We start from the raw sequence: 11,536 nt of genomic DNA, 5'->3' as shown, positions 1-11,536 counted from the left end.
AGAAAGAACCCTCCCATTGTGTTCTGCGTTCTGATTGGCTGTATACCATTGTCAATCAATCGCCTTTGTGCTCCACTGCTGTATTTCCTGTTTGCTAGTGATCATAGCATTATGATTGCTAGTGGAATACTGTAAATGACTACAAGAAGGAGTAAAATAGTAACTTGTAATGATAGGTTTTAACAAGAATATAAAAACGTTACAGCTGAACAGTGGATTACGGAAGACTGAATGCGGTGAGTCACTCCATAATTTCTTGTATGAGATTGTATTGTAAGAGATTGATCATTATGATTACACGATCGTGATTAGTGATTGCTAATCACCTATCCCCCCCGTGCCCCCATAGCGGTAGTAGTAGTTTCCCTATGGGTGTTACTATGTGTTATTGTGCTGTCTTTTTTGTTTTGACGGATAAGCGGTACAGGAAATGGATGTATGTATGTAGTAAAGTCATCCCTTGCAACATCACCATTCCAACATCGCTCCCTCACTCTTTCATTCATTTATTCATTTTCTACCGCTTGTCCTCACGAGGGTTGCGGGGGGTGCTGGAGCCTATCCCAGCTGTCTTCGGGCAAGAGGCGGGGTACACCCTGGACTGGTCACCAGTCAATCACAGGGCACATATAGACAAACAACCATTCACACTCACATTCATACCTATGGACAATTTGGAGTTGCCAATTAACCTAGCATGTGTTTGGAATGTGGGAGAAAGCCGGAGTCCCCGGAGAAAACCCATGCATGGTGGAAAATGTTAATATTGTAGACTATTGTAATAATAATATATTATATTGTATTATTACCTTGTGTATTATATTCAAATATTAATAAATAATAACGCAATGATAGCTCCTCCTAGAACTCATTTCTCAAAGAGGCTCCAGTTTTCCTGCAACCCTGATCAGGGTAAGCAGTAGAAAATGAATGGATAGATTCATACAGTTAAGGTGGACCACATTTATTTCCATTGTGTGATGACTGTGTTTTAGAAGTCTCGTGGTTAATAGTCACATGTCTGATGACAATCTCAGTGACGCTGATAAGCACAGCATCAAGTGTGGTGAAACCTGTCAGTGGTTAAGACAAATGAGGTCAAGGAAGTAGCACTGCCTATCCCTCACTGTTACAATCCACTGTCAAATATGAGCAAAATTTGGTCTCATGGGGTAAATATTTTACATGTCACATTGTGTAAATAAATGTTATATAACAAATTGAAAGATCAGCTGGTCACATGTAGGTGCTTTGTATGTCCAGTTGTTTGTACTGGGCATTTCCTTTTATTTAGTCCATATATGGGGGAGTCATTTCATGGTATGGGCTTGGCGGTCATGACATGTCATAAAAACAAATACAGAAAAAAAAGAAGCAGTTTACTGAAGGATAATCAAACACAATTAAACAAAGCCGGTGTAACAAAAGGTCTGAATGTAACAGTAGGAAAACTACAAATGGCAGTAAAGAGTCTTTTATACAATTGTTATTGCTACACTGAATGGCCTACAAAAATACTGTATGACCAGAGAACTCATGTGTCAGTTGAAAATGACATTACAGTATTTCATTTATTTCATCAATGAATTGGTACTATGATCACAATAAGACTACTCCATGATATGGTCATTTCATTACATCACATCATGTATAGGTTGGCAATTCATGTTCAGTAAAAGACGACGCTAACATTAAAACTACTCACCACTAATACTAATATTTACATCTAGGAATAACACACACACACATACTATTTCTTACTGATTTCATGGTTGAATTCACAGTCTTTTGTCTTCCGGACAAAAATATTTCATATAAGCGTCAGTAAAGGCATTTAACAGAATGGAATTGTAGCAGATTAACAGTGCCTCGATGTACGGCGCGTTTCACTGCCAACCCAGCTGGGGATGCAGGCCAGGTTGGAGGGGGAAGGGATTTCCTGGGCCTGCAGGGTAGTTGGTGAAAGAGTTAGGCTGAGGGGGGAACCTTTCCAAAGCAGATGTGGGATGAGCCTGGAACATAAGAAGCTTTTATCACACTAACATACGCATGCCTCAAATAGTACTGTATACGTGACACAATCCATGTAAGTGTCCATGTGTGCATATGTGTGTGTGTGTGTGTACCTGCAGCAAACCAGGCTGCATGGTAGGATTGTGTAGACCACCGAGAGCAGCAGGGGAGGCAGCGGGTGAGAAGCCAGGGACACCCGGGAAGGACAGCAATCCAGGGAACCCGCCGCCTGCTGGAGCCTGGAGGCCGGTGCTCAACCTGGAATAAATACAAATTGTATTGTACCGCTACACCATGGGAACATACAGATGGTACACGGTATAAAACACAAAAGTCTACCATGAATGTCAACATTAGGGTGTGGTTTGTGAGACACATTTACTGAGAAGATAAAGTACATAGCTCACATTAACTGCAGGGTAGGGCTGTTTGAGGCAAAGTCCACATGCTGCACTCTGAGCAGAGTACACTCGGTATGAGGTTACACTTGAGATAGAAGCAACTATGAACTAATGACTAACGGAGTAATGCCTTTTTAATCACAGCCATTTTCCATATCAGGAGAAAACCCGTGATGTTGTTGACCTAAGGTAACTGACAACACATTGGTCTAGTACAATAGCCACTGTTTCCAATATTAGGTGTATCATAAAGCTATAATGATGTTACACCACTACTACTATGTGTCACTAGAGTCGGTTCTATCTGAAACGATATCATCTCCACTATTACATTGAACAAGTGGCAGTGAATATGCACCAGCATTCAAGCTACAGAAAATAGCGTGTTCCCAGTAGGTCTAATTCCAATAAAGGAATTTGTTGAGCAGTAGAAAATGTTCTCCAACATACCCAGGCTGGAAGTTGGAGCTGAAGGCAGATGCAAAACCGGGTAAAACCGGTGATGAAGCTGGTACGCCAGCTGCAGCTGCTGCCGCCACAGCAGCCGCCTGCAGTGGTGCCACTGATGCAACAGATGACGGAGTCGCTCCTGATAGTCCTATGAAAGAAGGCAACACTGGGCTCCCAGCACCGTGGCCTCCTGAAACGGCCAAACCTGGGAAAGCAGCAGGGCTTGGACCAGGCGGTAGGCCTGGGAATATAGAGGGAGCAGACGTGAGGCCTAAGCCAAAGGGAGCGGCTGCGTTAGGTGCAGCACTAGGAGTCAGGCCGGGGTAGATGGAGGTTGGTGGGGGATTAGAGATGTTGGCAGAGGGGGGCATGGCGGATATCGATGAGGGGATGGAGGTAGGAGGAATGGAGGAAGACAGTGCGGGGAAAGGGGACAGGCCTGGATAGTGAGGTGGTCCTGGGCTGGCGGACAAAGCCTGCAGGCTGGAGATGGCAACAGGACTGGGGAGGGAGACTTGAGGAGAGCCTGAGGGGTGTGCCAGCCCTAAAGAACGGGCTAAGGCAGCCTGTGCTGATCCGGGTACCAACAGAGGGCTCGCAGATGGCGTTCCAGAATGAGACGTCCCCTTGAAAGCAGAAGGCACAGGGCTGTTACTGCCACTACTGCTCCCCCCTGTGTGTCTGCTGAGAGCTGCACGCTGCTGCTCATGTGTAAGGACTCCACGTGGGCCCATGGCAGCTTGAGCCTGGGCAGGATGGCCATGGGGGGGTTTGGGGCTGGGGCCTGGGGTGGAACAACTTGAAATCCCTGGGGTGGTAGATGGCGTGCCAGAGGGGGTGTAGCTACGGATCACCGAGCCAGAGTGGTTACCTGTTTGTGGGGGTATGCTATGGAAGGCAAGTCCTGCCTGATGGTCTGTAGACTGGGAGAACGTCCTCTGCTGAGTCGATGCCATGGAGTTCACCTGAGACAGGACATCGGCGCCATTACGGGAGGTGGCAGGGGTGCCTGGTCGGGAAACGGAATGGAAAGGGGAAGAAGGGAATCCCCCGCTGCCAGGAACAGGAGTTCCGCAAGGGGTTCCTGAGGGTGTGTGGGCTTTAATGACAGATGATGGTGTAGGTGTGGCATGGCCGGTTGGGGTCTGTGGACCTGCTTTGATAACGGATGGAGATGGTGCCGGGGACGGAGATGGAGCGTTGGGGTTGTGAGAGGGCACCATGCCTGGAAAAACAGGTGTGATGGGAGTTGTGGGAGGTGGCTGGGCGGGGGAGGCCTGGGGTGGGAGGGGGGTGGACGGTGTGGAGCCATGAGGGATCAGCAGCGGCCCACTGTTGACTCCTGGTGTAGTGTTCTGGGGGTTGCCTGGTTTGGTATAGCCTAGCGGTAGAAAGACATCAGGAAGTCATTCTTTTGTCACCTGACATGATCACACTGAGTTGAAGTTGGCACCCAGCACAAAGAAAGAGGAAGTAGGAAGAAATGGACTAGCCAGAGAGCTTCCCCGCGTGCAACTTTACCTTTGGGGGGGATTGTCTTACCATCTTATACTTTGTTGTTAATTTTCTGTGCTATTTGGAAAGCCAATGAAAATAGAAAGTTTGTGTTTGACCACCTACCGCCCCCAAAGGCCCTGAACTTCAAGTAAGCAATCAAAGCGATGCAAGTTTAATTTCCCCTCATGAGCTGCAAGCACCAGTAAGAGCATTAGTCTGCAGAATAGGCAACAAAAGACCCATTGCTCACTTAAAAAAAATAGCATCTACACCAACTGACCAGAAAACAGTGCAATTAGTGTATTTCCTAGCAATAGTAATGCTGCATTACAAATACTAGACCTCCATTTGTCCGCTCGGGAGCTTTTAATTACCTTTATTATGATTAACACCAAAATGTATAGTCTGTGGATGTATTTACCATAACAACACACTACCTGCACACAGCAGACATGGCATCTGTAAAGCTGAGGTTTATTCAGCACATTTGTGGTCCTTCCTCTGCAGGTGAGGAAATACACACCAGCCACTATACTGTATAAGCAAAACTCTAAAGTGAAAATGTAAGTCTTGAATGTACCAGGAGATGTCATTTTCTGGTCATTCAGTGCACCACAAGGTAAAAAAAAAGGAAGCTTATTCTGCACCATTAAAGCTGCAGAGGGCACAAGTAAGCAGCATGCCAACTTCTTAAGGCGACAAGCTCCAAGAGATTTCTATTTGCTCACACGCTTGCATCTACGTGGAACCATACCTGCTACTTTGTGGGTGGAGTTGTAGGGGGGAGGGGGCACATTGGCCGTTATGACCCCTCCCACAGAAACAAGGCCTGCGTTGTTGTACGCACCTGAGTAGCAGTTGCAAATATTGTCAATGTCCACCATACAGTCCCTCTCTCACAGACAAACACACACACACACACATTTACACGCAGACATGGTACCTGTCAGAACTATACTTTAATCAAACCCACAACAGTCTGTATGTGTTTTTGATCTTGTGTGTTCCAGTACGTGTCTTAATGTGTTTGGTGTTTCTTACTTGGCGCAATGGTAGCGTGGGGTCTGCACGGGGGTATTGGGTAGGGCACAGGGCGATGAGGGTTGTAGCTTGAAGGAAACTGGAAGAGAAATCACACTAAAATGAAGCCACTAAAAACGATGGTGTCTGAAGTGACTGTTGAAACACAAGACAGGCCACAATGCATCACCATCCCATAACTAGAAAGGCCTTACTGGTTTGAAAGGTCCAATTATCCGAGCGGCAATTCCTTTCCCCTCCATACTGTTAGCAGTGTCGTCTTTCTTCTCCCCTTCCTTTTTTATGGGAGGGATTCCCTGTGAGCATTAGTTACACGCATGCAAGTCAGGATCAGTTGGGTTCAAAATGATAAACTTGAGCAGTCATACTTATTTTATTTTAGATGTTGCTCTTATATACTTACTGGAAATGAGCCAGCAACTAGACTGGGTCTCCCTTTTGGGTATGGATTCCCTGGTATTATACCACAGGACGAGATCATGGCGACAGGTGCCTTGCAACCCACCTTGCATACCTAAAACACAACACAATACAGTCTACTGCAAATGCAAATTCAAGCCTCTATTTAAATGAATGGGGGGGTCTTCAATACTCAACGGGTGTGTGGGCTCCAAAAGCAAAACCCAAGCATCTCTTATTAGCACAGAGTGAAAAATAATTGGTGATTACAGCTGTGATTGTGGGTAACCTCTTGATGTAGCTGTTATTAACTGCACAATAGGGTGGTAGTTGCATTTCAAGTATCACTGATCACCATTCAGCAGGTTTATCTCCCTCTGCATGCACTTCCAAATGTTGGTTGTGCAAACTGTGAAACTACTGTGCGGTACACTTGCCATTGTGTTGTTTACAATGAGCTCATTAATGCTGGCTGAGCAGTTTGCATCTAATCTTTACTACGACAATGGTTCTGTTTAAGCTGTGTTGTGTAATATACTTGTAATAAGCGACTATGTATTCCATGAGAGAGATGCTTTTCTTTCTACTTGGTGTTAAAAATGATGAATTGTCAAATTTCTGAAATAACAGCCGCTCTTCAATTGCACAATTAATGCCTAGTACATAAACTCCCTGGCTATAATTACAGCATTTACAGGGAACGACAAAGACACAAATTTGCATTATTTAGCAGGTTCCACTTCTGTTTGTGTTGTCAGCTGAAAATACCTGCTCCAGGATCCTGCGAGCACGTTTCTTCTCCGACAAGTGTATGCGAAACAAATCTTCCACAGGGCGGTAATTCTGGGCATCTGAAATGTTTCTGTAATTGCATATAGACAAACGGCTTACAGAGAAACCAAACACACCAAGCAATTTCACCCCTGAATGAACCACCAAACATGATGTTACAATACGCCCAGCATATTGAGTTTTTAAAGCACACTCACAAAGCAATCAGCTCCAAGACAATCAGTCTGTCCTTTGAAAAGGTGAAGCAATTCAGAATGTTTGCGACTTTGGTTGTGGGGATTGCAACCATTTTCTAAAAGCAGAAAACACTATTAAACATGACAACAACACAATATTTCATGCAATCAGTAGCTGTATTACTTACATGCTGCAGAGCTTTTACTGCTTTAATCTGAGGTTCTGCCCATGAAAAGTATTTCAGTATCTCCATCACCTGCAAGTGACAATTTATGCTGCTTAGCAGTACAGTACCGCCAAATGATGGTATGGTGCTTCCATAACATACAATAATCTGCCTTAATTTTACATGGTGCTTCTAATTACCTGCTCACTGGAGAAATAGCCATGAACCTGCTCGATGGCTTTTATGCGCTGATCAGTCAAGACACACTGAAACACGATGCGAAATCAGAAACCGGAAAGAAAAGCACTTCTCCTAATCAAGTGTAAGCAAGCCTTACCTTCCTAATTTCATCCAATACGATGTCAAATGATTTCTTATCCATGATGATAATTCAAACAAGTCTTATCTTTGTCTTTAAATGTACCACACGAGTGGTAGTTCCAGCAGCCACACAGTACAAGTTACACTGTGATTAGCAAAAACCTGCCTTAAGATGACTGAAAGTATGAAAGGCCACGCAATTCTGGCCTGAATACACTATTAATAGAAAGCATATTGTAAAGCAGTCAATAGTCGCTCTTAACAATAGTCTGGAGCGACAAAGTATTAACCATTTGAACAATGACTTCCAAAAAGAAGCCACAATGAGACTGCAGAGTGCACAGCCTGCCTGCCTGCATCACATTGCTAACAACAAGCTAGTAAAATGTAGCTGCCTCGATAACGACCACATTTGAAGTAAAAGGCGCTACGATGTCCGAAAAAATGCTTTGTCTATCAGTTCCATCGGTGTCCTTCTAAAACCGACAACAATAGCTGTTAAAATAACTAAATGATTATGAAATTAACACCAAAAACGCGACGGTAATGATAGCGCCGATGCTAGCTGCACTGACAGCTGGCGCTCGTAACGTCAACACAGTGGAGGACCCCTTAAGAGTATCGCTGAAGAACGCCATATAAGTTATTGTAATAAAATGTAAAGAACGTTGGAAAATGTACACTATTTGTTGATAAATATTTATAGATACAAATTTTTTGTTTGTTTGCGCGATTAATATTTTCACGAGCTCATTTTACTCTAAAACAGATTTTTTTTTCGACAGGCAACGCCTTGGCCATTTTAAAGCAACATACAGGAAGTAAACATAGGCAGAGACGCCGTAGTGTTTCTTCGTTGAGAACAATCTGTTCTCAATGCCACAAAAATGGATCGCTTTTCGTGGTCAAATGGTCTTTTAGAAATTAACGAGACGTTGGTAATACAACAACGAGGCGTCAGATTGTATGACGGTGACGAAAAGGTATAATTGGGTCTGTTCGCCCTATGATACGTGCAACTCTAGCAATATGTCAAATTTGCCGTGTTATGATTTTTTTCTGCTTTACACTAGGCTAAACTGGATGTTGGAATTGTCTTATTGAGTACCCATCACTTGATTTGGAGGGACGCAAAAAATCACGTGAGTACTTGTCTATTCATTAACTTGTTTGTACGTCAACATACGTATACTACAGACTGCTTACATTTCTCAGGAATGCTGCATTTCCATGCCACTATCGCAGATCATCTTCTTTGAGGAACAGGCTGCAGGAATAGGGAAGAGGTCAGTGAAGTAAATTAGTATTAATAATAAGCATTTATTTTGTTTACAACTGTATACTTTACTATCATTTGTTGTAGTGCAAAAATTGTTATTCATCTGCACCCTGCACCACCCAACAAGGAGCAAGGTCCTTACCAACACAGCAAGTTTTCTTACATCAAGCTGTCTTTTAAAGAACATGGACAGATTGAGGTAATGCCACAGTGTTTTCATTGCTATTTTACACTTTGCCACTGAGAACAGCAACGGTGCTGTTTATTTACAGTTTTTCAGGAGGCTAACAGAGGAAATGACTCAGAAAAGATGGGAGAACACTCCTGTTTCACAATCCATCTCAACAGGAATCTCGTCACAGGTTAGGACTCCTTGTCTTTCCCATTCCTTTTTATCATTTTCTACAGTACAATTAAATGTCGGTGTACAGTAGGTGTGCAGTGATGTCCTGACATTCAATTCAAATGATGTCCCACAGGATGGCAGTATTGCTTCTACTGTTGAATTACTTGTACCACAAAACTCTGTGTCAGTACCAGCCATATGTTTAGTTCTTGACATATGTAGCATGGCCTGGTTGGAATTCGGCCAATATTTCCAGACAAGTAAGGTGATGACATTCACCAACAGTAATTTACCAGAAAATGTATTTGCACACGTCTAATTGCTGACTACAACTTGTTCCCTGCTCACTGTTTTGTTTTGTTTCCCTTCCATTGTGATCCTTACAGTCAGGAAGGACGCGCGCGGTGGGGATTGTAGGCATTGAGCGTAAGATAGAGGAGAGGAGGAAAGAAACAGACAAAAACATCTCAGAGGTATTGTAAAATGAAAGGGCTACGTCCAAATTTAAAGAAATACATTGGATGTGAATTCTTCTTAATATTACCAATATAAACAAATATTGGCACAGAAAAAACAGTATTATTTAAGAAGTTTTTTTTATTATGACTGTTTTGTGTTTGTTGTTTGTTTTCTTTTGTTTTTAGGCCTTTGAGGATCTCAGTAAGCTTATGGTGAAGGTAAAGAATACTACATTTGTCTTTTTCTTATTCCTATTTGGATAACATACAGTATTTTACAAAAGTGACTGAATATTTGCAGTATTGGGAAATGTTCACTGTGAGGTACTCGCCTGTGTTGCTAGCTATTTAGACAATAGTGGCTGTTTGTTGACTCTGTTTTTTATGGTCAGTTTTATTTAGATTTTCCCCCACACATGATAATGGCCTCTTTTGATGCTTTCAGGCCAAAGAGATGGTGGAGCTGTCCAAATCTATAGCAAACAAAATAAAAGACAAACAAGGAGACATAACAGAGGATGAGGTGCGAACTGGAGATGACCAGTCAAGTTGAACATGATGTACACACACACACAATCATTTAATATTATTTCCTGCTTTATAGACAATCCGCTTCAAGTCCTACCTGCTGAGCATGGGTATTGCTAACCCTGTCACCAGGGAAACACACGGCTCTGGCACACATTACCACATGCAGCTGGCTAAACAACTAGGAGATATGCTCCAGGCCCCTCTGGAGGTAAGCATTAGATACTACTCTTATCTTTATCTTTACTTCATTTATCACATTACCATCTCAGGAGCGTGGAGGCATGATGGCGCTCACCGAGGTGTACTGTCTGGTCAACAGAGCTCGAGGCATGGAGGTAATGCTATAAATACAACCGGTTATGATGTTTGAATTCAATAGAGATTGTGCTTCATCTCCTTTTCTTTAGCTTTTATCCCCGGAAGATTTGTTGAATGCATGCAAGATGTTTGAATCCTTGAATCTCCCGTTGAGGTGAGTTCAATTAAAAAAATATTGCTTTGCATGCTGTGTGTTTTACAGGATGTGTATTAACAGAATATAGGGGCGGGGTTAGAGAACCCGCCGGGCTTTTCCTGCCTCGCTTCCTGTTTTTGGAAGTGTTGCACACTTCCTGTTACCGCTCAGGATTTTGCCCCAAAGACTCCCTTTGTTTGTCTTCCACACTTAAATTGCTACCTTTTTACTACAAGTATGACAAAAGGTCTTAAATCATTTCTAGCTTGAGACGCATGCTTGTGGTCTTTGTAGGCTGCGTGTGTTTGACAGTGGTGTGATGGTGGTGCAGCTGCAATCTCACAGCGAAGAGGAAATGATCGCCTCAGCACTGGACAATGTAAGCTCCACTGTTGTCCCAGATAGTCCACACATCCTTGAAAAGTATATGTGGAAATGAGTCAAGCTGCACATTCACTACGCCTCGCATTGCTTTTCACTCATCAGGTGTCAGAGAAAGGTTCTTTAACAGCAGAGGAGTTTGCAAAACTGTTGGGTCTATCAGTTCTTCTGTCCAAAGAGCGGTAAGCGTCTAATGTACAACTCAGTGGTCGTACAATTCAGGGAAGAATAAACCCCAAGACCTCAGTTCAGCAAGCATCAAAATATTATAATATAAATATAAAATTGCCACTATGTGTGTATTTCGCTATTTCTTGGGCATTTTTGCCACACTTATTCCAAAAGAAGGACCAACCTTGCCAAGGGACTGCTAACCTTAGGTAATTTCTACACTTACATGACAGCAAGGAAGTCCTCTTCATGCATTAAAATTGTGTTTTGACATATTCATATTACAGTGGTTACCCTGGAACAGATTAATTTACATTATGACCTTTAGGGTGTTTCTTTTCTTATTGTTTGTTCCATATTGTGCCCTTTGTTCACTTTATTCTCCTCATTGTTTTTATTGTAGGTTGCTGCTGGCCGAGAAAATGGGCCACCTGTGTCGAGATGACTCAGTGGAGGGTTTGAGGTTCTACCCAAACCTCTTTTGAGGTGTCTGCATCAATCATGGATTATTAGATAGAGAAATGTATCAGAACTCTAATGCAGACTGACTGTTCCTCCTGCTGGAATTTGCAATAAACATGTGATAGACAAATGCATCTCAAGAGAAGCGTTCATGATTTGGAGGTAAATTAAAAAAATCAGGAGGCCACACTTTGGTT

General features: G+C 43.0%; 2 protein-coding genes across 4 annotated transcripts; one reads left to right on the top strand and one right to left on the bottom strand.

Moving 5' to 3' along the window:
* The first annotated feature begins 115 nt into the window (after nucleotides 1–115).
* On the top strand, nucleotides 116–11,473 carry vps36 (vacuolar protein sorting 36 homolog). Of its 2 annotated transcripts, none has more exons than XM_058087815.1 (14): nucleotides 116–236; nucleotides 8,331–8,399; nucleotides 8,473–8,543; nucleotides 8,621–8,735; nucleotides 8,809–8,898; nucleotides 9,269–9,355; nucleotides 9,527–9,559; nucleotides 9,786–9,863; nucleotides 9,945–10,079; nucleotides 10,141–10,206; nucleotides 10,279–10,343; nucleotides 10,620–10,704; nucleotides 10,812–10,888; nucleotides 11,281–11,473. In XM_058087815.1, the coding sequence occupies exons 3-14, from the start codon at nucleotides 8,488–8,490 to the stop codon at nucleotides 11,360–11,362; spliced, it is 969 nt and encodes a 322-aa protein (XP_057943798.1). In that variant the 5' UTR covers nucleotides 116–236; nucleotides 8,331–8,399; nucleotides 8,473–8,487; the 3' UTR covers nucleotides 11,363–11,473. The 2 variants fall into 2 exon arrangements, with proteins under 2 accessions (XP_057943798.1, XP_057943797.1); XM_058087814.1 differs by lacking the exon at nucleotides 116–236 and adding an exon at nucleotides 8,051–8,240.
* On the bottom strand, nucleotides 1,244–7,857 carry proser1 (proline and serine rich 1). Of its 2 annotated transcripts, XM_058087811.1 has the most exons (12): nucleotides 7,274–7,857; nucleotides 7,137–7,202; nucleotides 6,958–7,026; nucleotides 6,791–6,885; nucleotides 6,570–6,663; nucleotides 5,806–5,916; nucleotides 5,597–5,698; nucleotides 5,403–5,481; nucleotides 5,116–5,208; nucleotides 2,865–4,245; nucleotides 2,127–2,271; nucleotides 1,244–2,012 (listed from the first exon to the last, which is right to left on the bottom strand). In XM_058087811.1, the coding sequence occupies exons 1-12, from the start codon at nucleotides 7,316–7,318 to the stop codon at nucleotides 1,887–1,889; spliced, it is 2,406 nt and encodes an 801-aa protein (XP_057943794.1). In that variant the 5' UTR covers nucleotides 7,319–7,857; the 3' UTR covers nucleotides 1,244–1,886. The 2 variants fall into 2 exon arrangements, with proteins under 2 accessions (XP_057943794.1, XP_057943796.1); XM_058087813.1 differs by lacking the exon at nucleotides 5,116–5,208.
* Nucleotides 11,474–11,536: the final 63 nt, after the last annotated feature.

Source organism: Doryrhamphus excisus, chromosome 11, assembly GCF_030265055.1.
Source record: "Doryrhamphus excisus isolate RoL2022-K1 chromosome 11, RoL_Dexc_1.0, whole genome shotgun sequence".
NCBI classification, from domain to species: domain Eukaryota; kingdom Metazoa; phylum Chordata; class Actinopteri; order Syngnathiformes; family Syngnathidae; genus Doryrhamphus; species Doryrhamphus excisus.
The sequence above is the reverse complement of the archived record's forward strand: the minus strand, read 5'-3'. Positions and strand labels throughout refer to the sequence as shown.

What these genes read in the sequence shown, in the direction of transcription:
- proser1 (XM_058087811.1), bottom strand. Translation starts at nt 7,318, where the DNA reads ATGGATAAGAAATCATTTGACATCGTATTGGATGAAATTAGGAAG. An exon ending in GCTATTTCTCCAGTGAGCAG is followed by an intron (nt 7,027 to 7,136) that starts GTAATTAGAAGC and finishes TGTCACTTGCAG; the next exon opens with GTGATGGAGATACTGAAATA. An exon ending in TAATTGGACCTTTCAAACCA is followed by an intron (nt 5,482 to 5,596) that starts GTAAGGCCTTTC and finishes TTTCTCTTCCAG; the next exon opens with TTTCCTTCAAGCTACAACCC.
- vps36 (XM_058087814.1), top strand. Translation starts at nt 8,145, where the DNA reads ATGGATCGCTTTTCGTGGTCAAATGGTCTTTTAGAAATTAACGAGACG. An exon ending in CAGACAAAAACATCTCAGAG is followed by an intron (nt 9,356 to 9,526) that starts GTATTGTAAAAT and finishes TTTTGTTTTTAG; the next exon opens with GCCTTTGAGGATCTCAGTAA. An exon ending in GAGACATAACAGAGGATGAG is followed by an intron (nt 9,864 to 9,944) that starts GTGCGAACTGGA and finishes CCTGCTTTATAG; the next exon opens with ACAATCCGCTTCAAGTCCTA.